This window comes from Doryrhamphus excisus, linkage group LG10 (genome assembly GCF_037039965.1).
Source record: "Doryrhamphus excisus strain RoL-2023G ecotype Guam linkage group LG10, RoL_Dexc_Guam_v1.1, whole genome shotgun sequence".
NCBI classification, from domain to species: domain Eukaryota; kingdom Metazoa; phylum Chordata; class Actinopteri; order Syngnathiformes; family Syngnathidae; genus Doryrhamphus; species Doryrhamphus excisus.
In genome coordinates this window covers 10565217-10591616 of record NC_136366.1, presented here as the reverse complement: position 1 = coordinate 10591616, position 26400 = coordinate 10565217, and the positions used below count along the sequence as shown (strand labels likewise).

Below are 26400 nucleotides of genomic sequence, written 5' to 3'. Positions count from 1 at the left end.
ACAATGCATCAATGCATGCTCGCCACCGCCATCCTCTGGGGGTGAGGGGTGCGGTGGGGGGTGGGGTGGGGTTGTTGTAGTTTAGTCTGCCGCGCGGACGCTGCGGCTAATGTATACGTCCTGAGTGAAAACATCATTGGCTTTTGTTCTTTTCGGGTCAAGGCGCGCTCGTGTATCGGACACGTTGCCGGAGGGCGCTGCCTCTTCTGCTCATCTCACAAGCGGCCGGGGCCTTCAAGTAGCCGCTATGATTGCAAGCAGAACTTAAAATGAGCTTAAAAATGAACTTAAAATTTTTTTTAATGAGCTTTTTAATTTAGCGGATCCTAGTGAGGTGTGATGCTGACCACTGAACCCCCAAACCGCCTCACATAATAGGGTGCAAGTGCATCACAATATACTGTTGTTCTTCTAGAAACATACACCACATGGTGGCGCCGCCATCAAAGTCTGACCCCATAAGTTGTATTGACTTGAGTAAAATTTGTGGCACAGCTCAATGTGCACTGTAATTAAACATCCACTGTCATTTCATGGGGTTTACATGAATCACCCCCAAATTTGTCACCCTGAGGAGACTGCCAAGCACATGTGTACAATTGAAGCAAGATTGGTTGAAAAACATGGTTGCCGTCAAACAAAATGTATTTGCCGGATTTCATTCATTCATTCATTTTCTACCGCTTATCCTCACGAGGGTTGCAGGGGGTGCTGGAGCCTATCCCAGCTGTCTTCGGGCGAGAGGCGGGGTACACCCTGGACTGGTGGCCAGCCAATCACAGGGCACATATAGACAAACAACCATTCACACTCACATTCATACCTATGGACAATTTGGAGTCGCCAATTAACCTAGCATGAATGTGGGAGGAAACCGGAGTACCCAGAGAAAACCCACGCATGCACGGGGAGAACATGCAAACTCCAAACAGAGATGACCGAGGGTGGAATTGAACCCTGGTCTCCTAACTGTGAGGTCTGTGCGCTAACCACTAGACTGCTGTGTAGCCCTTTGCCAGACTTTAACTACTCTATTTGGTAATAGGAGTGTACAGGTGACTATAGGGGTGTTATTTCCTCCTGAGGGCTTTAATGATTCTAAAACTGTGTTTAGAAGTTGATAAGCAGGTTTTCTCTGCCAAAATTATAAAATATTCAATTTATTCATAAAGAAATAGACTTATCGCAGTTGGGGCCGGAACCAATGAACTGCCTGGAAATGCAAAACAGTATGAAAACGGCATGAAAGCTCTCATATTTGATTGTTATTGTTGTCTGGCAAGCTCTTGCCTCTTTTTCAGCGGCCTCTGCCAGCAAAAAGTCAAAAAGGGCATCTCTTAAGCCTGTGATCAGATTTGCGCCTGTGGCTTTAAACACTTGATTGCATGTAATCTTGGTCTGGTTTGTCTTATTCTAATAGGGTTAAGTGACTTTGCGTGTCCCGTGTCGACGGGCCTCGCTATTCTTCCGCTCACTTTTAGGGCCGCTGTGTCAATTAGGAAACAGTCTTGCCGTGTGTTTGCATGCGTGCGTGTGTGTGTGCGTTTGCCGCTGTGACGTTTTGGCCGCTTCTGCGCGACGGCCACCAGACGCACATTTGACTCGGCTATTGACCCTGTCTGCCCTGTGGGATCAGCCTCGCCCTGTTTGTGTACACTCTGTGCAGCACGCCAGTCCCTGAGTTGTGTATTTGACTGTGTGTGTGTGTGTGTGTGCGTGCGTGTGTATGTGTGCGATTATTGCGTGATGTACATTCACAGCATTCACAGCGGTGGGCCATTGACCCTTTATGTGCCAAATGAACCTAAAAGATGTTTTTGTGTGTGTGTCTCATTAGGGCCCATTGAGTTTGAGGAGTGCAACGCCGCCGTTGCCACTGAAGGTACCACTTTGGCAACATGTGTACAGCTTGAATAATAATACTACTAATAATAATAATAAGAGCATGTCCATGACATCTCTATTTTTGTGAAGGTGCCAAACCCAGGAGGAGAAAGCCATTTGGCATCCCAGGACGGCGGAAAGACAAAGACACAGACTCCACGTAAGTAAACCACGACAGCGAGTGGCGTTGGAGCATTTCTCCTCATGATGTCGTGTCCCCCCGTTTGTCTTGCAGGGAGTCCACAGAAGTGGAAAGCGTGAGTAAACAGCCCGGGAGTTTAGCCTGCGATTGCTGCTTTTAGCTTGTTATGTCAAGCGTCGCCTTGTCATGTGCCGTGTCCGACAGCAGGAGGTGGCGGAGCATCACGCTCATTTTGTGCCGCCGCTTACTCCTCTGACATGTGACTCTCCCTCGCTCTCTCTCTCTCTCTCTCTCCCTCCCTCTCCCTGCTTCCCTCTTGTTTGTTTTGCAGATTTGCTCATTCATTCATTCCTTTTTTCTTTGTTTATGCTTGTAGAACACTGCCAATGGCGCTCCCCTCGGATACTACGGGGCCATAGACATTCAGAATGCTGTAAGCAAGCCAACGCACACACACACACACACACACACACACACACACACACACACCACTGCAGCGGATATGATTATTTCAGAAATGTGCATGGTTGCAGCCGTTGCACATGCACAGAGGTGCTGATTGTTTGAGTCTTTATGTTGCGTCCTTGCATAGAGTAAACAGAGCTTGTTGTCTGATGCATTGTGGGAGAGTTTCCAGGTTGTCGCTTCGGGGGTTAAATGATTCTAAGTATGTTTGACAATGTGTCCAGTGTTTCTGCTGACAAACACACACACACACACACAGGACTAGGGATATTATTGCATTTCCTTTGAATGAATGGAAGCTGCACTGCTTGTACAGATAAAGAGGTGCGTCATGAGATTATTAGATTATTCCGCTAAAGTTATTTCACTGCAGATGAGGAGAGATTTTTGACACTTTTTACCTGTGATCAAAATAATGACGAAATATACGACTCTCAAAAAGTTAGGGATGTGCGCAACTGTTATGTTAGAGAGCAGCAAGTTGTGTGTTGAGTATTGAACGTGAACACCTCAAAGTTCACCTGTAAAGGTTATACCATAGTACATGCATGGAATGCATAGAATATAGAGTTTACCTTTTTTTAATTTAACTAATGTAATAACGGACATGTAGATGTTTATTTATGCTATGGTCATTTTTCATGTGATCTGTTTCTGCCTTTGCAGAACGTTCCGCAGGTGGACGATGAAGGTTTCTGCATCAGGCCAGAAGCGGTCGACAATGATATCCTTTCCGACTTGTCGACACGCATGAAATATTCCGTGTGAATCACATGGCCTCTTTAACTGGTGAAACATGCCAAAGAGAACTCCTTCTACTCGTCCAGCGACTCCGAAGACGAGGACGAGCCCCGGAAGTTCCACGTGGAGATCAAGCCCGTCCAACCCAACAACGGCACGCATCAGAACCGAGCAACCATCGACGAGCTCAAGGCCTCCATCGGCAACATCGTGTTGTCTCCTTCCACCTCGGTACGCCTTCTTTCCCGTAAACACACACACACACACACACACACACACACACAGACTGGAACCGGACAGGAACCTTTTATGAAGTAGATGGAACTGTTTGTGTACATTCCTGCTTTACAACACTAGAGGGCAACATAGCTTCTTCCTGGTCCTGCCTCCTCTCCTCCATTGAGTTTATGTTGTACTATACTGGACCTCCCAGGCAAATACATCCATGGCTCTAGATTTACTTTCATGCCGGCCTGGGAAACTTCTTCATCAGTGACAGTACTTAATCTAAAATATGGATTTTTAGGCATTATTTGATATAAATTTAAAATAATATATAGACAAAATGTAAAAAGAAGGTATTAATTACAAGCGATTGAAAGTGTTTTAATACATTTTGTATACATGTATTCATTGAATTGAAAAAATAATGTCAATGGTTTAAGTGTTTAATAATTGGAATTTTAAACCACTATCAAAAAATATTCATACACTTTTCTGTATGTATTAATGAGCAAGAAAATTAAGTGTTTATTTATACATTGTATTTGATTATATTATTATATTTAAGTATTCATTAAAAAAAATTAAAACACCATTGTAAAAGATAATGTATCATAGCATAATTAGCTTAGTTTTTCTTTAAAGAAAATGTAACCAATATTTTAATACATTTTTCAGTTTGTATTAATTAAAATATAATGGAGAAAAAGTATTGAAGTTAGTATTATTTTAAAAAATTAGGTATCAATTATTTTAGACAAAAATGGCAATTAGGGTTATTTTTTGATGACATCATCATCTTGAATTAAATCTGAAGAAGATCTGAAAATCTGAATTAGATCTGAAGAATTAGACCTGTGATCATATCATTGCCAAAGCACGTCCACACTCCACTCCACCGGGGATTTGCTAGTTTATTTGTCATAATAATAAAAAGCTTTGTGTGTGTGCTACCCGAGTGCACCTGGAGTTGAAAGATAAAAATACACACGCGTCCTGCACGCTGCACTTAAAGGGATATGTTGCAGCAGACTGTGTTGTGGACACACACACACACACACACACACACACACACACAAAGTACGGTCAGTCACGGATCCTCCATTCAGCCTCTCGCGATCACCACTCTGCCGCTGTTGCTGCTTGTGTGTGAAAATAACCACCCGACATTAAAAATGCAAGGCACCGTGCAGCTTGTGTGCAAACATGCGTCGCGTTTGGTGCACACACACGAGGGGTTGGCGTGGCAGAGCGAGGGCACGGCACGCCGGCTGCTTCTTGGCTGCTTCTTCTTCCTCCTCCCTGCTCATCTTCCTCGTTGCCTGCCGCGGCTTTCTTTGTGTTCCACCGTCGGCCCCGCCTGCGCTCATTTAGCAACGCTTCAAGTGCAAGCAAAAGCAAACACCACATCACTTTTTCTAGCTTGCTTGAGTGTTTTCCCATCTTAAAGAAACAAAGTGGTGCTTCGGTACTTTTGCATTCTGTCATTTTATATTTTGGATAGAAATGCACTTCCTAGCTAGTGGTGATGAAATTGCATCGTCTGGTGTCAATTGTGGAATTTTTACTGTTATCTTTCGTCTTTTTTGTTTTGCACAATTTTCTCCTCCTGTTTGTGTCTCCCACCCACTACACCACTTTTTCATTGGTGTGTGTGTGTGTGTGTGTGTGTGTGTGTGTGTGGTCACCAAAGGGGGAGCCGTAATTGAACCCATTTGCTGCTTAGCGCCCGTGGGACTGAACCTTGCCGGTTCCCTTCCACACACACACACACTTCTAAACACGCTTATGAAACCGAAGCTCCCAAGTTTCCGTTGGCTCAGTGGCCCTCGGGAGCGGATCTTGTGTTACGCAGCTTGACTCAGCAGATTTATGTTGTGTGGGTGGGTGCAGTGGGGTTGGGTGGGGGATCCTTTGCTGCTTCTCTGTATAGTCCATGACTGATGGTCACTACACGGCCTTCCTTGTAGGCAGACCACTCATTTACCCCCATGCTTTAACGTGTGTGTGTGTGTGTGTGATTTACTGTCCTCTCCTCCGATGTGGGGAAAGTCCTCAGCCAAGTGGGAATACTGAACACAAGTTTGAGACGCCTTTACGGCTTCTGTTTTCATTGGGCGCCCATACACGTCTTTTTATTGGCGGGAGAGAGTCGAAAAAGAAAAGTTCAAGATAAAGTTCAACTGTTTTTTGGAATGTCCGGATGCGTTTAATTCATGGCGGATCGGCTTGTTCTTTATTTACGGTGGCTCTCCAGAGTCATTCAGCCAAGTGCATCAGCTTGCAATGAACCAGCAGAAGAAGAACAAGTGAAAGTGCTGGATGTGGCTTATTTACTGGTGGTTATTAGTGCTATTTCACGTCGTTTACAATAGGTGTGGGGGCCACTTTGACCCTTTTTAAGCCAACCCATGTGGATATTCATGGATGGTTTTTATATTCAAAGTAAAAAAAAAAGCTTATATCTCTGCTTTGTGTGTATTATTAGTATGAAGGTTTTTTCTTACATTGCACCTTTTTTACTATTATAAATATTTATTTCCTCTTCTGCATTTTATTGCAATACTTTGACTTTATTCTTAGTTTTGTTTGTTTTTCATTTAAGTTTTCAACTTTCAGCATTTTTTTCTATTGATATTATGTCTCTACTCTTACTATTTCTGTATATACATATGCCTGTAAAATTAATGTTGTTTTTCTATTTCTTTTTAAGTAAATGTACATTACATTTATGACTTATGATTTTCCTTGCAATACTATGAATTTATTTTGATAATATTACAACTTTTTCCAAATGTTATTTTTCAAAAATTGCTATTTTGTTTGTTTTTCATGTTTCATGACTCTTGTCCTTTTAATTTTTCAATGTGATCGGATAATAACATTTGGAAAAGTGCTGATATGAATATTTTTAGTCCATCCTGACTGATGTGATGGAAAATATGGAGTCCATATAATTTTTGTCACATGACTTTCAATGTTTTTAAACTTCATCTTACTGTCTTTTCCCCACTCCCCTCAGGTCCAAATGCGGAGGAACCAATCCAGTGAGTATTTCTGACCTCCCTGTGTTGTCGTCGCACCCCACCACCCCCCCACCCCTCTCCAAGTGCCTTTTACTTAGCGGCGGTTGGGTTGTTTTTCAAAGACGTGGTCTCAGAAAGGCGAGCCAAAACCAACACGTCCCGAGGAAAAAGCAAATAGCTGTTCTTTCCCGTGAATGCGGGCTTCAGAAGACGTCTCCCCTCCCGCCGTGAGAGGGGAGATTAATTGCTTAATTGGCCGCTCGTATTTTGACATGTCAGAAATGATCCTTTCGCCTCCGCATGCTGGCACGGTCGCCGTGCGCCTCGCTGGGTTTTATTCCTCCCCCGAGCGCCTCCAGTGTGGTTATCTGTCTTGTTCCAGCAGGTCCTGCTGGAAAAACATCGTCTATCAATCCTTAAAGTGTTTTTTTACCCCTCCGAAGAAGGTTGCTTGTTTAGCCCATTTTTTTATAGCACCCGAATGCAAGACGACCCTGAATATAAGACCATCCCGCTTTTTCAAGATACAAAATCCAACAAGAAAAATAATATAATGTTTCTTGACAGCTTTGCTTCAATTGAACATCATCATCTCCTTTGCTTGTGTGCTAACTTGCTAGTGTGTGACGGAAAGAAAAGCTCCGACTCGTCTTGTGTGGATTTGAGTTGAGTTGGCTAAAGCGTGTCGCTAAGGTTGTTAGCACTCATGTATGCTGTGCATGCGCTCAGGGTTCACAGGAGTGTCGTCATTAGGCTCCAAGGCTCAGGGCGCTGGTGAGTACGTGTACCACCGGCAGTATCCCCAAACCCCCAGCCTCCTCCTCCCCAAGCCACCGGAGGCTCCTAAGCCGCTGCTAACAGCACTGACATTTTGGAACGTGCGCTGGCGTGTGTGTGTGTGTGCTTTGTGTTTATTTCTGCAGCAGCTTAAAACAGGGGTTCATCCTCCAAAATCTAAGCTTTTTCTCTTGAATTTGTATTCCATCACCCCCCCCTGTTCTAAAGTGCATGGTGCACAAGGCTTCAGTAAATGTTTTTGAAAGCAACTTTTTTTGATTTGAGTTGTCTGGCATCCTCCCCTCACCCCAAACCGCAGTTTACATTCCTGGGTTAAGGTGTGATGAATTTCCAATCATACTGGTGAATATCTATTTGGGTTCTTTTCCCCCTCCTTTCTTTTTAACGTTTCTCCTCTTGTCATCACTCTACACGCTTCATAAAAGTTGCTTTTGCTCTCCCCGCCGCAGGTGACGAGCTGACCAAACCCAGAGTGCCACCTTCGTACGAGTGAGTAACTCTTCTAGCTTTTTTTCCTTCTGACCATTGCTGACTTTCAGCTGCTGATGTCATCAAATCAAACGCTTCCTACCTGTTCCGCAGACTAACCAACAACGACCTCCTGTCCCTGGATCCGCTCGCCCCCTTTCCGGCAGCAGGCTCCGCCCCCTCCGCATCCACACCCGCAGGTAATCAAACCAAATGAAAGGATGCCACTTTGATATTTACATATATACATTTTTTGGAGTGTGGGAGGAAGCCCGAGGTACCCGGAGAGAACCCATGCACGGGGTTGGCAGAAGCTAACTTTCCTACTCCTGAAAGGGGGTGAAAATGTGTCAAAACCTGCACCCCTCCTGTGTTGCCTGTGCTGTTCTTTTCTTGACAAATACAACACATGGTGGCGCTCTTATTATATCTTCATTAGACGGACTTCACACTTTTAGGATGCCCACAGTTAAGACCTTTAACAGGTTATTCATTCATTCTCTACCGCTTATCCGCACGAGGGTCACGGGGGGTGCTGGAGCCTATCCCAGCTGTCTCCGGGCGAGAGGCGGGGTCCATCCTGGACTGGTCGCCAGCGAATCACAGGGCACAGACAAACAACCATTCACACTCACATTCATACCTATGGACAATTTGGAGTGGCCAATTAACCTAGCATGTTTTTGGAATGTGGGAGGAAACCGGAGTACCCGGAGAAAACCCACGCATGCACGGGGAGAACATGCAAACTCCACACAGAGATGGCCGAAGGTGGCATTGAACTCGGGTCTCCTAGCTGTGAGGTCTGCACGCTAACCACTCAACCGCAGTGCAGCCCAGGTTATTCATTATTTACATTATTTCCTATTAGAATTTTTTAGGGCTTTTTTGTCCCAATTAAATACCATGACATGACTACTAGCACATCACTACTACCAGGAGAAGCAGAGTATAGAGGGGGAAGAGCCGCCTGCTGTGGCCCAGCAAGGTGCACTGTATTCGGGCACACGCTCCGTGCAGCCGGGGTGACTCCAAGGAGGTCTTAAATGAATGTTTGTTTACAAGCGAGCTCAGGGGAACTTAGGACAGACCGTTAATGTTGCATGCACGAGAAAAAAAAGGGGCACTTTTTGGAGCATTTTTTTTAATGTTATCAATCGTCATCATTCCTGGTTAATTATCATTGCACATCTTTGCACTGCTTTGGATCCATTTCCACGTTTTTAAGTCCCAGTCAACCGGGGTTTCTAACAGGAAGGGAGGCCTCCAAAGGTGACCCCACATTTGACTTTTGGGTATGAAAAGTCCTTGCCTTTGCTTTTCACTGACTTCCTTGTTTTTGTACGGCGATATAATATCCAAAGCGGTACACCCTGAGTGTTTGCTTTTAGTGTTTTCAGAGCGTGACGCCTTGACACCTTTGTTCCTGATAAGTTTCCGTGCGGGCGCCGCCGCCGTCGTCGTGTTTTAGCGACATTAGCACTGACCTGCTGCCTAAGCTGAGCGTAATCCACAGTTAATTGGCACCTCCTTAGGGTCGGGGGGGTGGCCCATGAAAGCCCCTTGGCACGTATGTTGTCAAACAGTGTCTCGTTACTGTCAAACACCCGCGCTTCAAAGTCAAAAGAGCATCGCGGCTAAGATGTGCCGATGGGAGTTAAGCCTCTCAGCGGTCTGTCTAATCCAGGAGACCTTTGAAACGTTTATTCTTGATATCACTGTGCTTTTATTTCATTTTTCTCTAGTCTACTTATAAATGATGGCTCATTTGAATTATTACTAAGGTTTTAATGCGTTTCTTTACCTGCTCTTGTTAGACCTCGCCTGTATTTTCCTCTCAGTCCCTACATCTCCATCTTTTCTGACACCAGACTTCCCAGCAGAAATGTCAGGTAAAACCAGTGTGTGCCCCCAGCGTGTGCCCCAAACATAACCTCAACCTGTGGAATAAATACTTCCACTTTGTAATATTTGATTTGATTTGGTTTTGTGTGACATATAATGTTACATTGTGTGATTGTTCACATTGTTTCTATATAATGTTGACTTATCACAAACTTATGGTTTTGGCCATAACTGCTGCAACAACTCATGCTGCACCCGTCCTTGCACAGGCCACAATATTAGATACACCTGCACCTTATCTTTCGACCAGTCTGCCTTTCCAGAGACAATTCTTCTCAATTTTCATGGATTTTGTGTTATTGTGGTTGTGGTTTGCACTTGTATCGGGTACTGTTTTTTTTTTACTGGTTACTGTTTTTTATACAGGGCAGGGGTGGTGCCAGGAATTCTGGACCACACGGCAAAAAAAAAATCCTATGTTGCTCTCACCTTTTTATGTTTTAATTACCTATTTTTTCAGGGGTCCTAACTATGCAGCTGCCCTGGTTATTCCTACTGGTTATTCCTATTTGTTATTTAAAATGACTACAATTTTTTAAAAAAAGTCTTAAATACGTTTTTTTTCCAACTTGGCTCAATGTGGTTTTGAAAGGTCTTAAAAAGGATGACTTTAGACTTGACTTGACAATATTGTGAAGGACTTGTAAACTCCACTTGGACTTTGACGACAATGACCATGACAAGTCACAGTTTTGATGACTTTGGCCTTGACTCTGACTTACGTGATCATGATCATATCATTTCCGTTCATTCATTCATTTTCTACCGCTTATCCTCATGAGGGTCGCGGGGGTGCTGGAGCCTATCCCAGCTGTCTTCGGGCGAGAGGCGGGGTACACCCTGGACTGGTGGCCAGCCAATCACAGGGCACATATAGACAAACAACCATTCACACTCACATTCATACCTATGGACAATTTGGAGCCGCCAATTAATCTAGCATGTTTTTGGAATGTGGGAGGAAACCGGAGTACCCGGAGAAAACCCACGCATGCACGGGGAGAACATGCAAACTCCACACAGAGATGGCCGAGGGTGGAATTGAACCCTGGACTCCTAGCTGTGAGGTCTGCGCGCCAACTCGACCACCGTGCAGCCATCTCATTTCCAATCAGACACTTTTTTTTTTCCACAGACTCTACCTCGTCAAATGCATCCAAACGTCCAATCAGGTTTAAGACTTTGTCTCAGCCTGTCTTGACTTGACCGGGTCTTGCGAAACACTGATCTCAGTAGCCTACAGCCCAGGTTTCAACCATTGCCAACCGCAACCACAATACCAAACATGACTTTGATTTTGTCAGTAACGGTAAAAATGTGTTGGCATCATAAAACATGTTGCCGGGTAGAATGAGAAGGTCCATGTGCTCTGCGTTTGTGTGGCCTAACAATGCCCAAAAGTATGTTGTTAGCCTTAATTTCATGTCAAATATCACTTCATTGAGGTTTGCTAACCCACTTCTGTCTGTTTCTGTGAAAATCTACAAGATTTGGATTGTTTTATGCCCCGATTTCATGTCTCAAAGCTCCACTCTCTGCTTTGCATCCGTCATGCCCGTCTGCTGTCAATAGAACCTTCAGCAGAGACGGCGCCACCTCCGGAACGCTTGCCCACCTTGGCCGAGCGCCAGCCATCCAAAGACGTCTCCTCTTTCTCCTCGTCCACGTCCTCTCCCTGGGACTCCCCTGAAAACCCTTTCCAGGCACCTCGCCCAGCCCCGGTCCGGGCCCACAGCGCCCCCATCACGCTGCCGCCCGAGCCGGCGGACCCCACGGAGAGCTCGGCGGGCTGCGGCGAGGATGCCCTGGCCTCCCTGTCCTGGTCCCAGAGCCAGTGGATCGCCTTTGGTGACAATATGGCTCCCTCGCGGCGTCACGGCCCCGGTCCTCCTTTTAGGCCCCAGTGTGGCAGGTCGAGCCGCTTCCTGTCAGATGACTTGACCGATGCGTACGGCAAAATGTCAGAGGGTTTTTCTGACAGTTTCTCAGAGATGGGCGATGGGGCCATGGCGGCCGCTCCGTCGAGCAAAATATTCCCTGGTAACATTCCAAACAGACACTTTGTTTTTGTTTTTGTTTTGATTGCATGTTTGTGTTGGTTTTTCTTTTCATATTTCTTAAAGGTCATTTTATTGTGTTTTAAGTGTTGCATTATTATTATTATTATTTATTGGAATGGGTTTTGACTTGAGTTTTACTGTGAATTGAATGCATCGTTTGTTCGCTTTGTTCTCCTGTTTTGGATCAAAGGGACACTAACTCGCTGCTTCCTCTCACGCAGTCCCCAACCGACCTACGACCCCTCTAGCGGCCGGAGCACTGGTGCCGCCTCCTCGACCCTCCTCCAGGCCCAAACTCCCCACAGGGAAACTCACCGGAATCAACGAGATCGTGAGTAAAACCACACCCACACGCAGACGATTGCAGGCCGACGCCTGTCTTTAAATGGACTCCCCTTATCAGGTCAGACCATTCAGCCCGCCTAAGGGGTCCGGTGCCAGCCCGCCTCCCGCCGCGCCACTCGCCCGCGCCGAGAGCTCATCCTCCTTGTCTTCCACCGCCTCGCTGAGCGCGGCAAACACGCCCACAGTCGGTGAGAAGACGCTGCTAATCCCTCGCACCTCCATTCCTCCATCATCCCCTTCCTTCCTCCTTCCTTTCCTTCAGGACCTGAGCACACTTGTAGTCTCCTCCTCTCCTCTCGAGAGACACAACCGCTCTCATCCTCTTCTTTCTTTTTCCTGAGTGAGTTTACCCTGCTGTTCTCAACCTCGTTGCTCCTCCCGTCTCGGCAGTTCAATTTCTTATTGCACTCTTATCAATAGCAGGCCCTGCAAAATGTTATTTGTTATTTGTAATGTTATTATCCACTTCCTGTGGATTTCATATGTGGTCACTCTTTGTCTTCCTGTGCGTTTTCTTATTGCCTTTCCTTTGTTGCGCTCTTTGATTGGCTGCAAAGAGGATGACATGCTTGTAGCCAAGCTGCCCACCTTGGAGAGGTGGTGTGAAACACCAGCAGGTACAGACCTCCACCCAGGATCAATCTCCTGCTTTGGGACTCAAACTAAGGACTTTTTTTCTTGCTGCGCTGTGCTGCGTCTAAACATTTTCCAACAGCATCCGTTGCTAACTGCTAAGGCCTCATACACACGTGCATGTTTTTTTTAAATTAGGTTTTACCTTCTAAAAACTGTATTTTAGTGTTTGCATATAAGTGAGGAAAATATGTATGTTTAAAAATGAGAATATGTCTACTAATTTCAGCATATGAGGAGGTCCTTGGGTTACATACCAGGACAGTTTTAGTGTAAATCGTTGCAAACTTGTACCTAAAGTCACACAGTCTGTACACAGATCGCCTCATCTCGCTTGACAGATGAGGCGTATCAAAATTCGATCAGATATTTTGATGAGCGGCTATCGTGGTGACAGAAATCTGACAAAAGCCTGGTGCCATCATTCTATGCAAATGAGATGAGTACATTTACTCCCTTCACAGGGAGTATGGGTATGCTATGCTTTATCCCAAAGCATTTTTAAGCTACAACCTTTTTAAATAGTAATATCAAAACAGAGCAAGCCATAAGCTTACCACTTCCACACAGGATGGGAGGAGAACTTTTTTTCACTTTGCCATATGGGACATGTCATGGCTACCTTCACGTAGTGTTAAGGCAATGACGTGAGCCAATATTTTGTGTCATTACTGCCACCTGGTGACCAGAATACCCAATGTCACGTGTTTTGGCGGCCATCATTGATTCATTCATTAAATTAGAGAGGTGAATGTACTGTGTTTTTCTGCCATTAGAGCAGTAATGATGTAAAAGCAGCTGTGTACATGAGGCCTTTGCATTGATTTGAAATATTTTTTTTTGTGTGAACTAACCCACTGACTGACTGACTGACTGACACGGTCTGAGGTCATCGTGACGTCCTAACGGTGCCTGGCGCGCTCGTATCCCCTTTCTGTTTATTTGAAGACAGAGAAACCCGGCCGTGCAAATAAATGTTCTTAATGTGACTTCTTCTTGGTCTTTGCATGATCAAACCTTCCTGATTGTGATGTGAGCGCTTGGAAGGGCGCCGCCCCTCCGCAAGCCTGACCCGCAGCTGAGTCAACATTCATCCAAACCCTGTGTTCCTCCTCCTCCTCCTCTTCTTCTTCCTCCTTCCTCCTCCTTCCTCAGGCACGTCCCGCGGTCCCAGCCCTGTGACCCTGGCATCCCAAGATGCTTTGCCCATTGCCGTGGCCTTCACCGAGTCCGTTAATGCTTACTTCAAAGGCGCTGATCCCACAAAGTGAGTCTCACATGACCTCCTGCTGCTCAGCGGCCAACACGCACACATACTTTTTTTTTTTTTTTGGTCTCGTCTTCAACCACAGCACCTCCAGTATGACACTGTGAGTTAGCGTTCGTGTTGCATGAGCCCGACACTGTGGATAACCTGCACGGGCCACATGATAGTCCGGGGCAGAGAAAACACGCGGCCGTTTGTTGTCTAACTGTTGGTAAATTGCCACTGCACTAAAAGGCTTATTTTAGCAGGGATTAGCCAATGGAACATTTCACAAGCAATGCAGCGGATCCGCGGCATGAGGCCCCCGTTGAGGGACCGCAGCAAAAAAGAACATCATGAGGGAAAAATAATGTCATTTTAGTAGCATAGACTTGTAATAGTAATTTTTTTTAAATCAATTTTTAACGTTGTAAAATATTATGAGAAGCAAAAAATAATAAAAGTTGTCATTTTTGGAAAATTAGTTATGAGATTTTGGCGCAAAGATGTTTGAAGAAGATTTGAAAGGTTGAATAGGCTTTTTCCTGCAAAATATCACATTTAAGACATAATAATAAATATAGTAAAGATATACGTATATTATTAATTATATATATATTATAAATTAATTAATTTATATTATAATATAATATATATTATATTTATATTATATATATATATATATATATAATATATATATATATATTATGAATTGTGTAAAAAAATCCACGAAATATCAAATTTAATGCATAATATAATGATAAATTAATAATAGCCTTTTCCCTACAAAATGTCAAATGTAATACATAAGTATTCATAAATACAACAAAAACAAATGAATGGGCTTTTTTTCTACAAAATATCAAATTTGATACATAATGAATAATAAATATAATAGGCTTTTTCCTCCAAAATAGCAGCTAAGATGTCGCTTGTACTGTAAAGTGGCTCATTTTGGGACATGACTTCTTCACGCTGTTGCTACTTACTTGCTCCAAACTCATATTGACATGCTGCCGCACGTCCTCCTGCAGGTGCATCGTGAAGATCACGGGGGACATGACTTTGTCGTTCCCCACGGGCATCATCAAGGTGTTCACCAGCAACCCTTCCCCCGCCGTGCTCACCTTCAAGTTGAAGAACACCAGCAGGCTGGAGCAGATCCTTCCCAACCAGCAGCTCCTCTTCAGGTGAGACCGGTACGGCGTGGAGAGAGGTCAAGCGGAACACGGGACCAGGACGGCCGTGTGAGCCACAGAGAGAGCGCCAAGAGGCCCACGTCACGCAGGAAGGGAGGAAATTCAATTAGCGGGCCGACGTGAGCATATCATTAGGCTGTCAGGGAAATACTTTCCAGCAGACGTGCGCAGCCAGGTCGGCCTGGAATAGCAAACAGCGCGACTTCACAGAACATCCGCTCCATTTGCCGCTCGCTCGTGTTGAACAAGGCGGGCCATGCGGTCGGCCTTTTTTTTTTTTTTTTTTGTGAGGCTGTGTTGAGAAAGTTCCGCATGGAAACGTTAAGTGGAGCACGCACACGTCCGTCTTACTTTTCCCTTATTTTCATCATGCGTCATCAGCAGGTCATTTGCTGCAGGTGGCACCGGCGTCTTGCTATGCTAGCTGGACACTTAATTAGGTACACCTGCACATCGTTCATTCATTCATTTTCTGCCGCTTTTCCTCACGGGTCGCCGGGAGTGCTGGAGCCTATCCCAGCTGTCTTGGGCGAGAGGCGGGGTACACCCTGGACTGGTCGCCAGCCAATCACAGGGCACATATAGACAAACAACCATTCACACTCACATTCATACCTATGGACAATTTGGAGTGGCCAATTAACCTAGCATGTTTTTGGAATGTGGGAGGAAACCGGAGTACCCGGAGAAAACCCACGCATGCACGGGGAGAACATGCAAGCTCCACACAGAGATGGCCAAGGGTGAAGGGTGGAATTGAACCCTGGTCTCCTAGCTGTGAGGTCTGCGCGCTAACCACTCGACCGCCCTCCTGCACATCGAATAAGCTTCAATATGGGAGCCCAATCGCAAAAGAAGTCATTGTTGATTGACAATGTCGGAGTATATAATATCACGCACCCAACAACTCCAGCTTATTTGGAGGTACATGAAATTGCAGTATTATTTGGAGCATTTCCAGTACGTGCAGGTGACTTCCGTGGTTTCTACTTTCCCTGTCCTCATGAACATCATGTGACTCTGATTTCATCATCTCCATTGCTCGTGAGATCACTTTGACCTGATGAACTGAATGAAGTAGCGTCCCGTGTTTTAGTAGCTGGCAAGACGCCGCAGTCTGCTGTCCTTCCGAGCTATTGGATCTTCACGCACAAAGCCAAGCAGCGGGATGAATAATCCAGCATCTGATTATTCCATGTGTGTGCACGGATTTACATATGCATGCTTCCTTCTGTTTTGTTTTTTTGTCTCCTCCTCCAGCGATCCTTCCCAAAGTGACTCAGGCTCCAAGGACTTCTGGTTCAACATGCAAGCGCTGACATCCTACCTCAGGAAAGCCTCGGACCAGAACCCCGCTGCATCCTACTACAACGTGGACATCCTCAAGTACCAGGTCAGTGGAGCGCACGATATCAAGAACCAACGTATACCACAGCCACACCTCTTAATTGCTGATGCCCAACCACCACAAGTATGGAATGTTTTGCTATTTAGAACACAGAGAACTGGTTTATCACCTTCTAAATTAGAGCCCTCTAGACATGAAATAACACCCCTATAGTCACCTTTATACTCCAATATAGTAGACAGACGATAGGATGCTCCGATCGAGGTTTTATTGTAATATTGATCATTCATTTTCTTCCGCTTTTTCCTCACGAGGGTTGCGGGAGGTGCTGGAGCCTATCCCAGCTGTCTTTGGGCGAGAGGCGGGGTACACCCCGGACTGGTGGCCAGCCAATCACGGGGCACATATAGACTGCCTTTATTTTTGTGAAAGGATATTTCACACAAACCTGACTTTAATTGCCTCAGTGGTTGCGTTCAGGTGCAGTCGGACGGCATCCACTCCACGCCGCTCAACCTGGCCGTGTACTGGAAGTGTTCCCCGAGCACCACGGACCTGCGGGTGGACTACCGCTACAACCCGGACTCCATGGCCTTGCCGGGGCCGCTCAGCAACCTACAGGTCTTGGTGCCCGTGGACGGCGGCGTCACCAGCATGCAGTCCCTGCCCAGCGCCCTCTGGTGGGCTGCGGAACCCCCCACAGTTTGCTGTTCATTTGATAAAAGTAGACGCATACTCAAGTTTTTGTTGTTGTTGTTGTTGTAGGAACGGCGAGCAGAATAAATGTCTGTGGAAGCTGAGCGACATTTCCGACAAGTCTGAAAATGAAGGTGGCGTCTTTTAAGAAGCGAGACCACCAGAGTCCCACTTAGTGGTTGCGACATTTACGCTGCGATGTTGTTGTAGGCGCAGGCTCCCTGAGGGCGAAGTTTGAGGTGTCCAGCGGGCCGTCCAACCCGTCCACGCTGGCTGTGCAGTTCATGAACGACGGCAGCACGCTGTCGGGGGTGGACATGGAGCTGCAGGGGAGCGGCTACAGGCTCTCTCTCAGCAAGAAGAGATTCGCCACAGGTAGGCTACACGCACACACACACACACACACACACACACACACACATAGCTGGTACCTTTGTTCATTTTCATCTGATTGGTGTAAAATTGGTGGACGTCCTGTACTGTATATTATATATGTACTATAGACATAGTATAGACATAGTCATCCCTCACTAGGTCACTCTTTTTCCATTCATAAATGATGGCTGATGCATACATGCTAAATACATTTAGAGCCCGACATAACAGCCCTATAGTCACCTTTACACATCTATTTCATGATATAGCAGACTTAATGAGAGAAAATAAGACATTCAAGACATAAGTAAGACATTTTAAATGTACTTTTTATAATTGGAGCCCTCTAGACACGAAGTAACACCCCTATAGTAACAGTTACACTTGTATTTTACAATGTAGTAGACATAATAAGAGAAAATAAGACATTCAAGACATAAGTAAGACATTTTAAATGTACTTTTTATAATTAGAGCTCTCTAGACACGAAGTAACACCCCTATAGTAACAGTTACACTTCTATTTGACAATGTAGTAGAATGTAGTAGACATAATAAGAGAAAATAAGACATAAATAACACATACTGTAGACTCATACATGTCAGCATTGGGAGCATGCTTTGTTGTTGTTGTTTTTTTAACTGTTGTAGACACTATTGTCTCATCAGTATACCATTACTGACACCAAGTGACCGGAGTGGAATACTACATATCTTTGAATGCGTCTTCTGAATGCCGTATAATTTGTATTATATTTTTTTTAGCCTTTATTATGCTTGACAGTGCAAACTTTAGTCAATAAAATGTAAATTTTTTCTTTAATATGCATATCTTACGGACAAGTAGTAGTAGTATTCATTCATGTATTTTTGAGAAAATACAGAGTGAAGAAAAAGCAAGTAATATGTCATATCAAAGCTGCCAACGAATGCTATCCAGATATATGATCATCTTGCCAATATTACCAAATATGATGTCAATAACCGATCACCTGATCATAGTTTGATGGCAAAAAAAAAAAATGCAAAGGTCAAAGTTGACTCCCAAGCAAGCCAGCACACCTGTAACCTCTGTCGTCTTCTTCCCCCACCCAGGTCGTTACATGGCAGATTGCTGAAGCCGCCTCAAATCTTATCTCGCTTTAAAACTTTAAAAAAAAAAAAGTCACCATCCAACCCGGACCCCCAGACCTCGCCCCTGCACCTGCATACCCCCTGGCGGGGAATCACTACAATAAAGCCGCACTGAGTACTGAACACTGTTGACAAAAAAAAAACCTGGTGAATAAAAGCAAGGTGAGCTTTGAGGGCGCCGTGCAGCCGTGACCCCTAAACCTAAACCGTCTGGCCCCTCCCACTCTTCCTTCTCGTGTCGGCCAACGCTTGATTTCATTCTTAAAAAAGAGGAAATTAAACCCTGTGCACTAATAATCTTGTTGTAAATATGAACATCTCACATCTTTAGCGCTTGCGTTGAATCTACTTTTCACAGCGTGCAATGAAGGAAAGAATCCGTCTTGTAGCACAAGAACAGAAAGAAAGTGGACCCTCTGTGCCTCCACCTCGCATGTTCTCCTCCGTGTGCTTCTGAAAGCAATCAGGGCTCCTTTTTCACGTTAGCGTCCTTTTTTAAGCCTTTTCTAAAACACTTTTGACTCTAAAAAGATGCTTTAAAAGTCCAGATTAACTCGTAGCCTTTGTCTTTTTTTAAAACTCAACAAAACTTGAAGTGTTTTTAACGACGTTTTGTGTCAATGGAGAAGCGTGCCTGAGTTTCCTCATCACGTTGGCTGACGACAGCACCGCCGTAGACGCCGAAGGGAAGGCCGGATGCGTTCTGCAAAACGGCAAGCCGAGATTGAACTTTCTTAGCATGGAGCTGTGGTACCTTAGATGCCAAGTTGACATTTGCCTTATGCGGGACGCCGGGTAGCGCCGTGATTGGATGGCGGCGGCGGTGTCATCCTTGACTGGCCCGTTTGCGTTACGTGACCCGTCTTTCCACGGCGTCTCATGGTAGCTTTTATTTGTTTTTTTTGTTTGTTTTTTAAAGATCCGTTGGTCTCGTCTGTTCCGTTTTGATTCTGCAGAAAACATTTGAATCTCATGTTTTCCAGCGAGCCTTAAGACCCCCACGCTGTCCTGTTAGCAAGCTGGTTCTTGCTCATTCCCCCCCCCCCCCCCCCCCACACACACACACACAAACACAACAAACTAAACAACAAGCTCACCAGCGTCCTTTTCTCGTCACTTTCTTTTTCTTTTTTGTGTTTGTATTTAACAGATTTTTTAAAGGAAAAAAAAGCAAATTTGTGTAAATGATTCTCATAATTTGTATTTTTTTTTTACCAGTGTATCAGCCACTTTCTCTACATAATGATTTCTCACTGTGCCTGTATTAAATGTGTAATATATGAATTCTATACAAATATATGGATGACTACTTTAAGACGGCTCTGGGCCATTTTTTTCAACTGCTTGTGTTTTTTTCTTGAATGAAACTTTGTTGTTGAGTGTGTGTTTCAGACATTTCCAAATTGGACGGAGCTGCTTGTTATGTTATGATGAGAAACAATCACCACACATGTCAGTCAGCCCTGTCCAATTCTTTTTTTCTTTTAAAAACATTTTACGAAATTGTATTTATATTTTTGGAACAGATTTTTTTTTTTACTGAAACCATTTAAAAATATATGTATATATATAAAATATATAAAATTGTATTATTTTAAACTGAAACCATTTTTTTAAATTCTATAATATTAAAAAAAAATGTATTATTTAAAAAAAAATTTGAGTTTGTACCAAAACCAATTTTTTTGGTTCCACAGATAAAAAAGTAAAAGTTTTTGATTTTTGTCATTTTAATAGATAATGATTATTATTTATTATAAATGATTATGTGGAAAAGAAGAAACATTTTCTTCATTTCTTTATAACCAAATTAAAATAATTGTTGTTAGTTTTTTTGGACAAAAATAAACTGTTGGTTTTATTTGTATTTGGAGCAAAACGGAACTAATTATTGTATTCTTTTAGTCGTCCCTTTTCAGCACCCCTCCATATTTAGATACTCGGCTTCCCCTGCATCCCCCATGTGCCCCCCCTCCCTCCCTCACCGATGGGAGCACATATGTGAGCCATCAGCGCTGAATGGACTTTTCCCGTCCGCCTTGCTCAGACAACGAGGAAGAGATCTTAGGGCCTCTGGGTTGTGATGTTATTCCCTGCGAAGATTTGTGAGCTGAAGTTGGATCCAGCTAGCGGTGGTCCGTGTGTGTATTAAGATAAATGTGACTGAGAGTTTTCTGGAAGTATTGGTCTTGGCGTTGGCTTGTCTATGCTAACATAAAGAAATATCAAGACCGAAGAGTAAAAGGACATATTTCCACTTTTTTATAGCGGGCGTTGTTGCTTTTTGTTTGCATTTTGTAACGTGTGACGACTTTCACGTTATTGGGATCTGGCAAGAAGTCGCTCTCCAAAGCCACTTTGGACTCATCGGCCATCCACCAATGACCCCGACATCGGAATCCTCTTCACCGGACAGCCGTAACGTCTTTGTTGTCCGCCGTCACGGCTGTGTTTGTCCAAAGACTCGACGGGGAGACATCTTGATATAGCCTACCGTCCACAGACATCACCCCTCCCCCCTCCTCCCGCCACATCACTAACTTTTATGGCCCATTTATAATTGATGTGGCCTCCTGGCCTCCAACAAAACCATCTGAACAAACAGAAAGGAGCATATAACTCTATTGCATTAATTCTATGCTTCGCTCGCCATCCCCAGAGGACCTCTTGGAGTAAGTCCAACCCTCCTCTCTTCCCGGGTCACATTTTCCACAAGGCAGGAAGAACCAAAATCAACTAACTACTGGACTTGCTGAAGAACTTCATGGGGAAAAAAACATGTCACTCGCTTACCAATCAATCAACCAACTTACCTGGACAACTAACCTTGACAGTCCGGGTATAATTTACGTGAGCTACCAACTAATTGGGGTAACCCACCCACTTACCAACAAATTACTCGATTTACCAACTAATCTGGACAACCCACCTACTTAGCAACCAATCCCCTGATCTACCAACCAACCAGGACAACCCACCCACTTACCAACCAATTACTCGATTTACCGACTAACCTGGACAACCCACCCCCTTAGCAACCAATTACTTGATTTAGCGACTAACCTGGACAACCCACCCCCTTAGCAACCAATCACCCAACCAGGAGAACCCACCCCTTCACCAACCAATACCCTCATCTACCAACTAACCCGGACAACCCACGTCCTCACCAACCAATACCCTCATCTACCAACTAACCTGAGAACCCACCCCCTCACTACCCAATACCCTCATCTACCAACTAACCCGGACAACCCACGCCCTCACCAACCAATACCCTCATCTACCAACTAACCCGGACAACCCACGCCCTCACCAACCAATACCCTCATCTACCAACTAACTTGAGAACCCACCCCCTCACTAACCAATACCCTTATCTACCAACTAACCTGAGAACCCACCCCTTCACCAACCAATACCCTCATCTACCAACTAACCTGGACAACCCACCCCTTCACCAACCAATACCCTCATCTACCAACTAACCTGGACAACCCACCCCTTCACCAACCAATACCCTTATTTACCAACTAACCTGGACAACCCACCCCTTCACCAACCAATACCCTCATCTACCAACTAACCTGGACAACCCACCCCTTCACCAACCAATACCCTTATTTACCAACTAACCTGGACAACCCACCCCTTCACCAACCAATACCCTTATTTACCAACTAACCTGGACAACCCACCCCTTCACCAACCAATACCCTCATCTACCAACTAACCTGGACAACCCACCCCTTCACCAACCAATACCCTTATTTACCAACTAACCTGGACAACCCACCCCTTCACCAACCAATACCCTTATTTACCAACTAACCTGGACAACCCACCCCTTCACCAACCAATACCCTCATCTACCAACTAACCTGGACAACCCACCCCTTCACCAACCAATACCCTTATTTACCAACTAACCTGGACAACCCACCCCTTCACCAACCAGTACCCTTATTTACCAACTAACCTGGACAACCCACCCCTTCACCAACCAATACCCTTATTTACCAACTAACCTGGACAACCCACCCCTTCACCAACCAATACCCTCATCTACCAACTAACTTGAGAACCCACCCCCTCACTAACCAATACCCTTATCTACCAACTAACCTGAGAACCCACCCCTTCACCAACCAATACCCTCATCTACCAACTAACCTGGACAACCCACCCCTTCACCAACCAATACTCTCATCTACCAACTAACCTGGACAACCCACCCCTTCACCAACCAATACCCTTATTTACCAACTAACCTGGACAACCCACCCCTTCACCAACCAATACCCTTATTTACCAACTAACCTGGACAACCCACCCCTTCACCAACCAATACCCTTATTTACCAACTAACCTGGACAACCCACCCCTTCACCAACCAATACCCTTATCTACCAACTAACCTGGACAACCCACCCCTTCACCAACCAATACCCTCATCTACCAACAAACCAGGTGAACCCACCCCTTCACCAACCAATACCCTCATCTACCAACTAACTTAGAGAGCCCACTCCCTCACCAACCAATACCCTTATTTACCAACTAACCAGGTGAACCCACGCCCCTTACCAGCCAATCACCTTGTCTGCCAACCAAGCCCAACCAACCAGGAGAACAACCCCTTATAGACCAATCACACGCTGTAGCAACTAGCCCAGAGAACCCAAGATGATGGTGGCCATGTTTTATTACCAATCTTGTTCACATTTCTCACCCATACCAGTCAGACCCTTAAGGTGTGAACCACACATATGGTGGGCGTTTAGGGTGAGAGCGCGTGGAGCTGTGGGAGAAATGTTAAGTGATTCCCACATGTATTAACAGCGCCACCATGTGGCATATATGCCCACTTTTCAGCTCCGTGTGTGTTTTGGTAACGCTTCCACTGTTGCCACCTGAATGTTGGCTGCGGTGACGTCCACTGCCTCATCAGCCCCGGGGAGAGGGAGTGGACCCTTCCGTGCCATGTTCACAGAGACACGTCACATGCTATTTGTCATGCTAAGCGTGTGTGTATGTGTATGTGTGTGTGTTTGGGGGCAGGGAAATGACTGAGACATGGTGACTTCTTAATTCCAGTGATTGTCTTGTTGTGTGGCTCTTGAAAAGCTGACAGCAGGGCAGCAAGTGCGTCAAATAGTTTGTTATCCTGCGCTACTTCTCGCTTATTTCATCACAACAACTGCTGAATTCTTAAGTATGACCGTTACAGTACATTAATAACGAGCTAAGGCGACTACTACTATCTATCATGGCCATGTTGTAACACAGGGGTGTCCATACTCTTTTCTACGATAAAAGGCTCTTGGGCCACACTTTGAAAACCCCCCATCGCAGCCTCATCCGAGTTCCCGATTTCCAAGCGTCTCCCTGCAAATCGTTAGCTCCGCACGCGTCATCACCCCCGCAGGGCTTCCACGGTACTGCCAGACAAAACAGACAAGTGTTTGTGTCTCTGGTAAAGGAAGCTGGATGCGCTCAGGCCAGATGACGCATCGGCACGGGAGATCAACACCACACGCACTTCCTGTAGAGAGGAAATGTCGAGTTCCTAAATATTTGGGAGTTTGCTAATTGAAAGAAGGTGCGGGGCTTCAATTCTGGGGGGTCTTTAGACGCATATGGAGCCATTGTGTGCTTATCTCAACACACACAGGTACACTTTAGGCAATCAGGAAGTGTGTGTGTGTGTGTGTGTGTGCCATAATTGGCCGTCGTTTGACATGCGATGCAAATACAAAAACATGTTTGCATGTCACTGTATGCATTAGCAATTCATGCACATACGTGGAACACAGATGTATTACAGCAGATGGACCAGGAGAGGAAATGTTGATGTTTTTTCTTCTTCCCAGATGGATGGCAACGCTGTTTGACCCTTGACCTGCCAAAGAGGCAGCCATTAGCATGGGGCCTCCTCCTCCAGGCTAGCGTGTCGGTAGCGTGTGCGGCCCATTGAGCGTAGCGTGTAGCGTGACGTGTGTCTAGAAGTCGCCTCCACTCAACATGCCACACGTGCTGCTAAGCGATGCATAAGTTGGTTGGCGCTCGTGCGAGTCCGGGTCGTTGTCGCAAAGGAGGGTTTAACCACGCCCCCCCTCCCTTGCATGCCTGCAGGACGCGGTTAGCCTTCACGCATCGTCTTCTCCACGTTATTGTCGCACGTCATTGTCTTCATCCAGCCTTGGAGACCAGACATGGAAGGAGGATCAACTTCTGCACGCTCAAGTTCTTTTGTACTTTTGAGCATCCGCCTCCATGACACTTCTAGCAAACAGGAAGTCTCGACACCCATAAGAGGTCATGTGACCAACACTTGAAATGCACTAAAATGAGTCCCCATTTTGGAGTGGTTGTCATGTGACTCGCCAAGCTGGCTAGTTTCTCAAAGCTTATGTTTGCCATTGAACGGCTGTGTAAACTCGTGTAAACTCAACACTTTGATTAGTAATTGGGAGTCAAATATAACAATTTCACTGTTTTTACTTCAGTGAGTTGCTATAAAACAAGGTAACTAGCTAACATTTTACAGGGTTGGCTCCGGCTTCTCCAAAATGGCAGTGTATCACATAAGCTAGCCTGTTTACAAAAGCGTATTTTTTTGCAGTTATCCACGTTTTAAATCTATGAAACAATTCTAATGCTTTGATATGGTGTCAATCAATACAATTCAACTGCTATTTCAATATTTCGTCAAACTTTTTACAGCGGTGGTCACGTGACCATTTGAGGCGCTTGCATCCCCTCAATGGCAGTGCGTCAGGTAAGCTCGCTCGTTTTATCAAAGCGCATTTTTGCCATTAAATTGATTTAAATCATTATTGAATCATTCTGTTACTTTAACGGCGTGCCAAACGTTACAATTACATTACTATAATTCATCAATGAATATAAATCAAGCGAGGAAATATAGTGGTGGGTGTAAAGATCTGACTTGGTCAGTCAGGTAAGCTAGCTAGTTTGCCAAAGCTATCTGCCATGAAAGGCTATTTAAGGCCCAATTAACAATTTCAATACTTTAATTGGGGGGAAATATTACAATCTTGACTGTTCTTAGTGTATTTCTTCAGGGAATTCCTATAAAACAAGCTAACATTTTAAAGTGGTGGTCATGTCACTATCTAAGGATCTGGTTTACCCAAGATGGCAGCTAAGCTAGCCAGTGTCCCAAAGCTACATCTGCTATTTCACAAGATAGGATATATTCCCAGTGGAGCTATATATATATTTATATATTTTTTAATTCATATTTTATATATATATATATAATATATATATATTTCTTCAATGAATTTATATGGAAAAGACGAGGAAAATGTTGCATGTCACATTTGCTAAAATAAGATAAGCCAGTGTCACTGTTTCCATTATTTGGATGAATGTGTTCTTTAGTTTAATTTGAAGTACGAACAAAGCACAAAAACTAAAAACTTAAAAAAAAAAATTCCACGAAAAATGTAACGCATTTTTGACATGAATAGTATTTTAGAAAATGTGTTCCACTTGATCCCTTTTGATTTTACCTGTTTACTTTGTCAATTTTCTTCATGTAGTATTATGACTTTATAAAACTTTTCCCCAAGCTCATTTTCCAAGAATGATAACTTTATGTTGTTTTGTTTCTCATAGACTTCTGAAAAATATATTTTTTTGTTTTAACTATTTCAACTCTGTGCTACTATATAATGATTCTTCA

General features: G+C 44.6%; 1 protein-coding gene across 3 annotated transcripts in view; it reads left to right on the top strand.

Annotated features, from left to right (window-relative positions):
• fcho2 (FCH and mu domain containing endocytic adaptor 2) overlaps window positions 1-20001 on the top strand; it is a 35837-nt gene extending 15836 nt beyond the window's left edge. The window contains exons 9-28 of one of the 3 annotated variants that reach the window (XM_058053049.2): window positions 1838-1882; window positions 1975-2044; window positions 2120-2141; window positions 2403-2459; window positions 3158-3217; window positions 3290-3463; window positions 6477-6501; window positions 7210-7254; window positions 7728-7767; window positions 7861-7946; window positions 11224-11691; window positions 11933-12042; window positions 12115-12244; window positions 13845-13956; window positions 14970-15125; window positions 16395-16527; window positions 16963-17162; window positions 17248-17312; window positions 17389-17553; window positions 18648-20001. In XM_058053049.2, the coding sequence (XP_057909032.2) occupies window positions 1838-1882; window positions 1975-2044; window positions 2120-2141; window positions 2403-2459; window positions 3158-3217; window positions 3290-3463; window positions 6477-6501; window positions 7210-7254; window positions 7728-7767; window positions 7861-7946; window positions 11224-11691; window positions 11933-12042; window positions 12115-12244; window positions 13845-13956; window positions 14970-15125; window positions 16395-16527; window positions 16963-17162; window positions 17248-17312; window positions 17389-17553; window positions 18648-18670 (2186 nt within the window). In that variant the 3' untranslated portion in view covers window positions 18671-20001. The remainder of the gene's footprint in view (window positions 1-1837; window positions 1883-1974; window positions 2045-2119; window positions 2142-2402; window positions 2460-3157; window positions 3218-3289; window positions 3464-6476; window positions 6502-7209; window positions 7255-7727; window positions 7768-7860; window positions 7947-11223; window positions 11692-11932; window positions 12043-12114; window positions 12245-13844; window positions 13957-14969; window positions 15126-16394; window positions 16528-16962; window positions 17163-17247; window positions 17313-17388; window positions 17554-18647) is intronic. The other 2 variants (XM_058053055.2, XM_058053070.2) reach the window with 2 other exon arrangements.
• Window positions 20002-26400: the final 6399 nt, after the last annotated feature.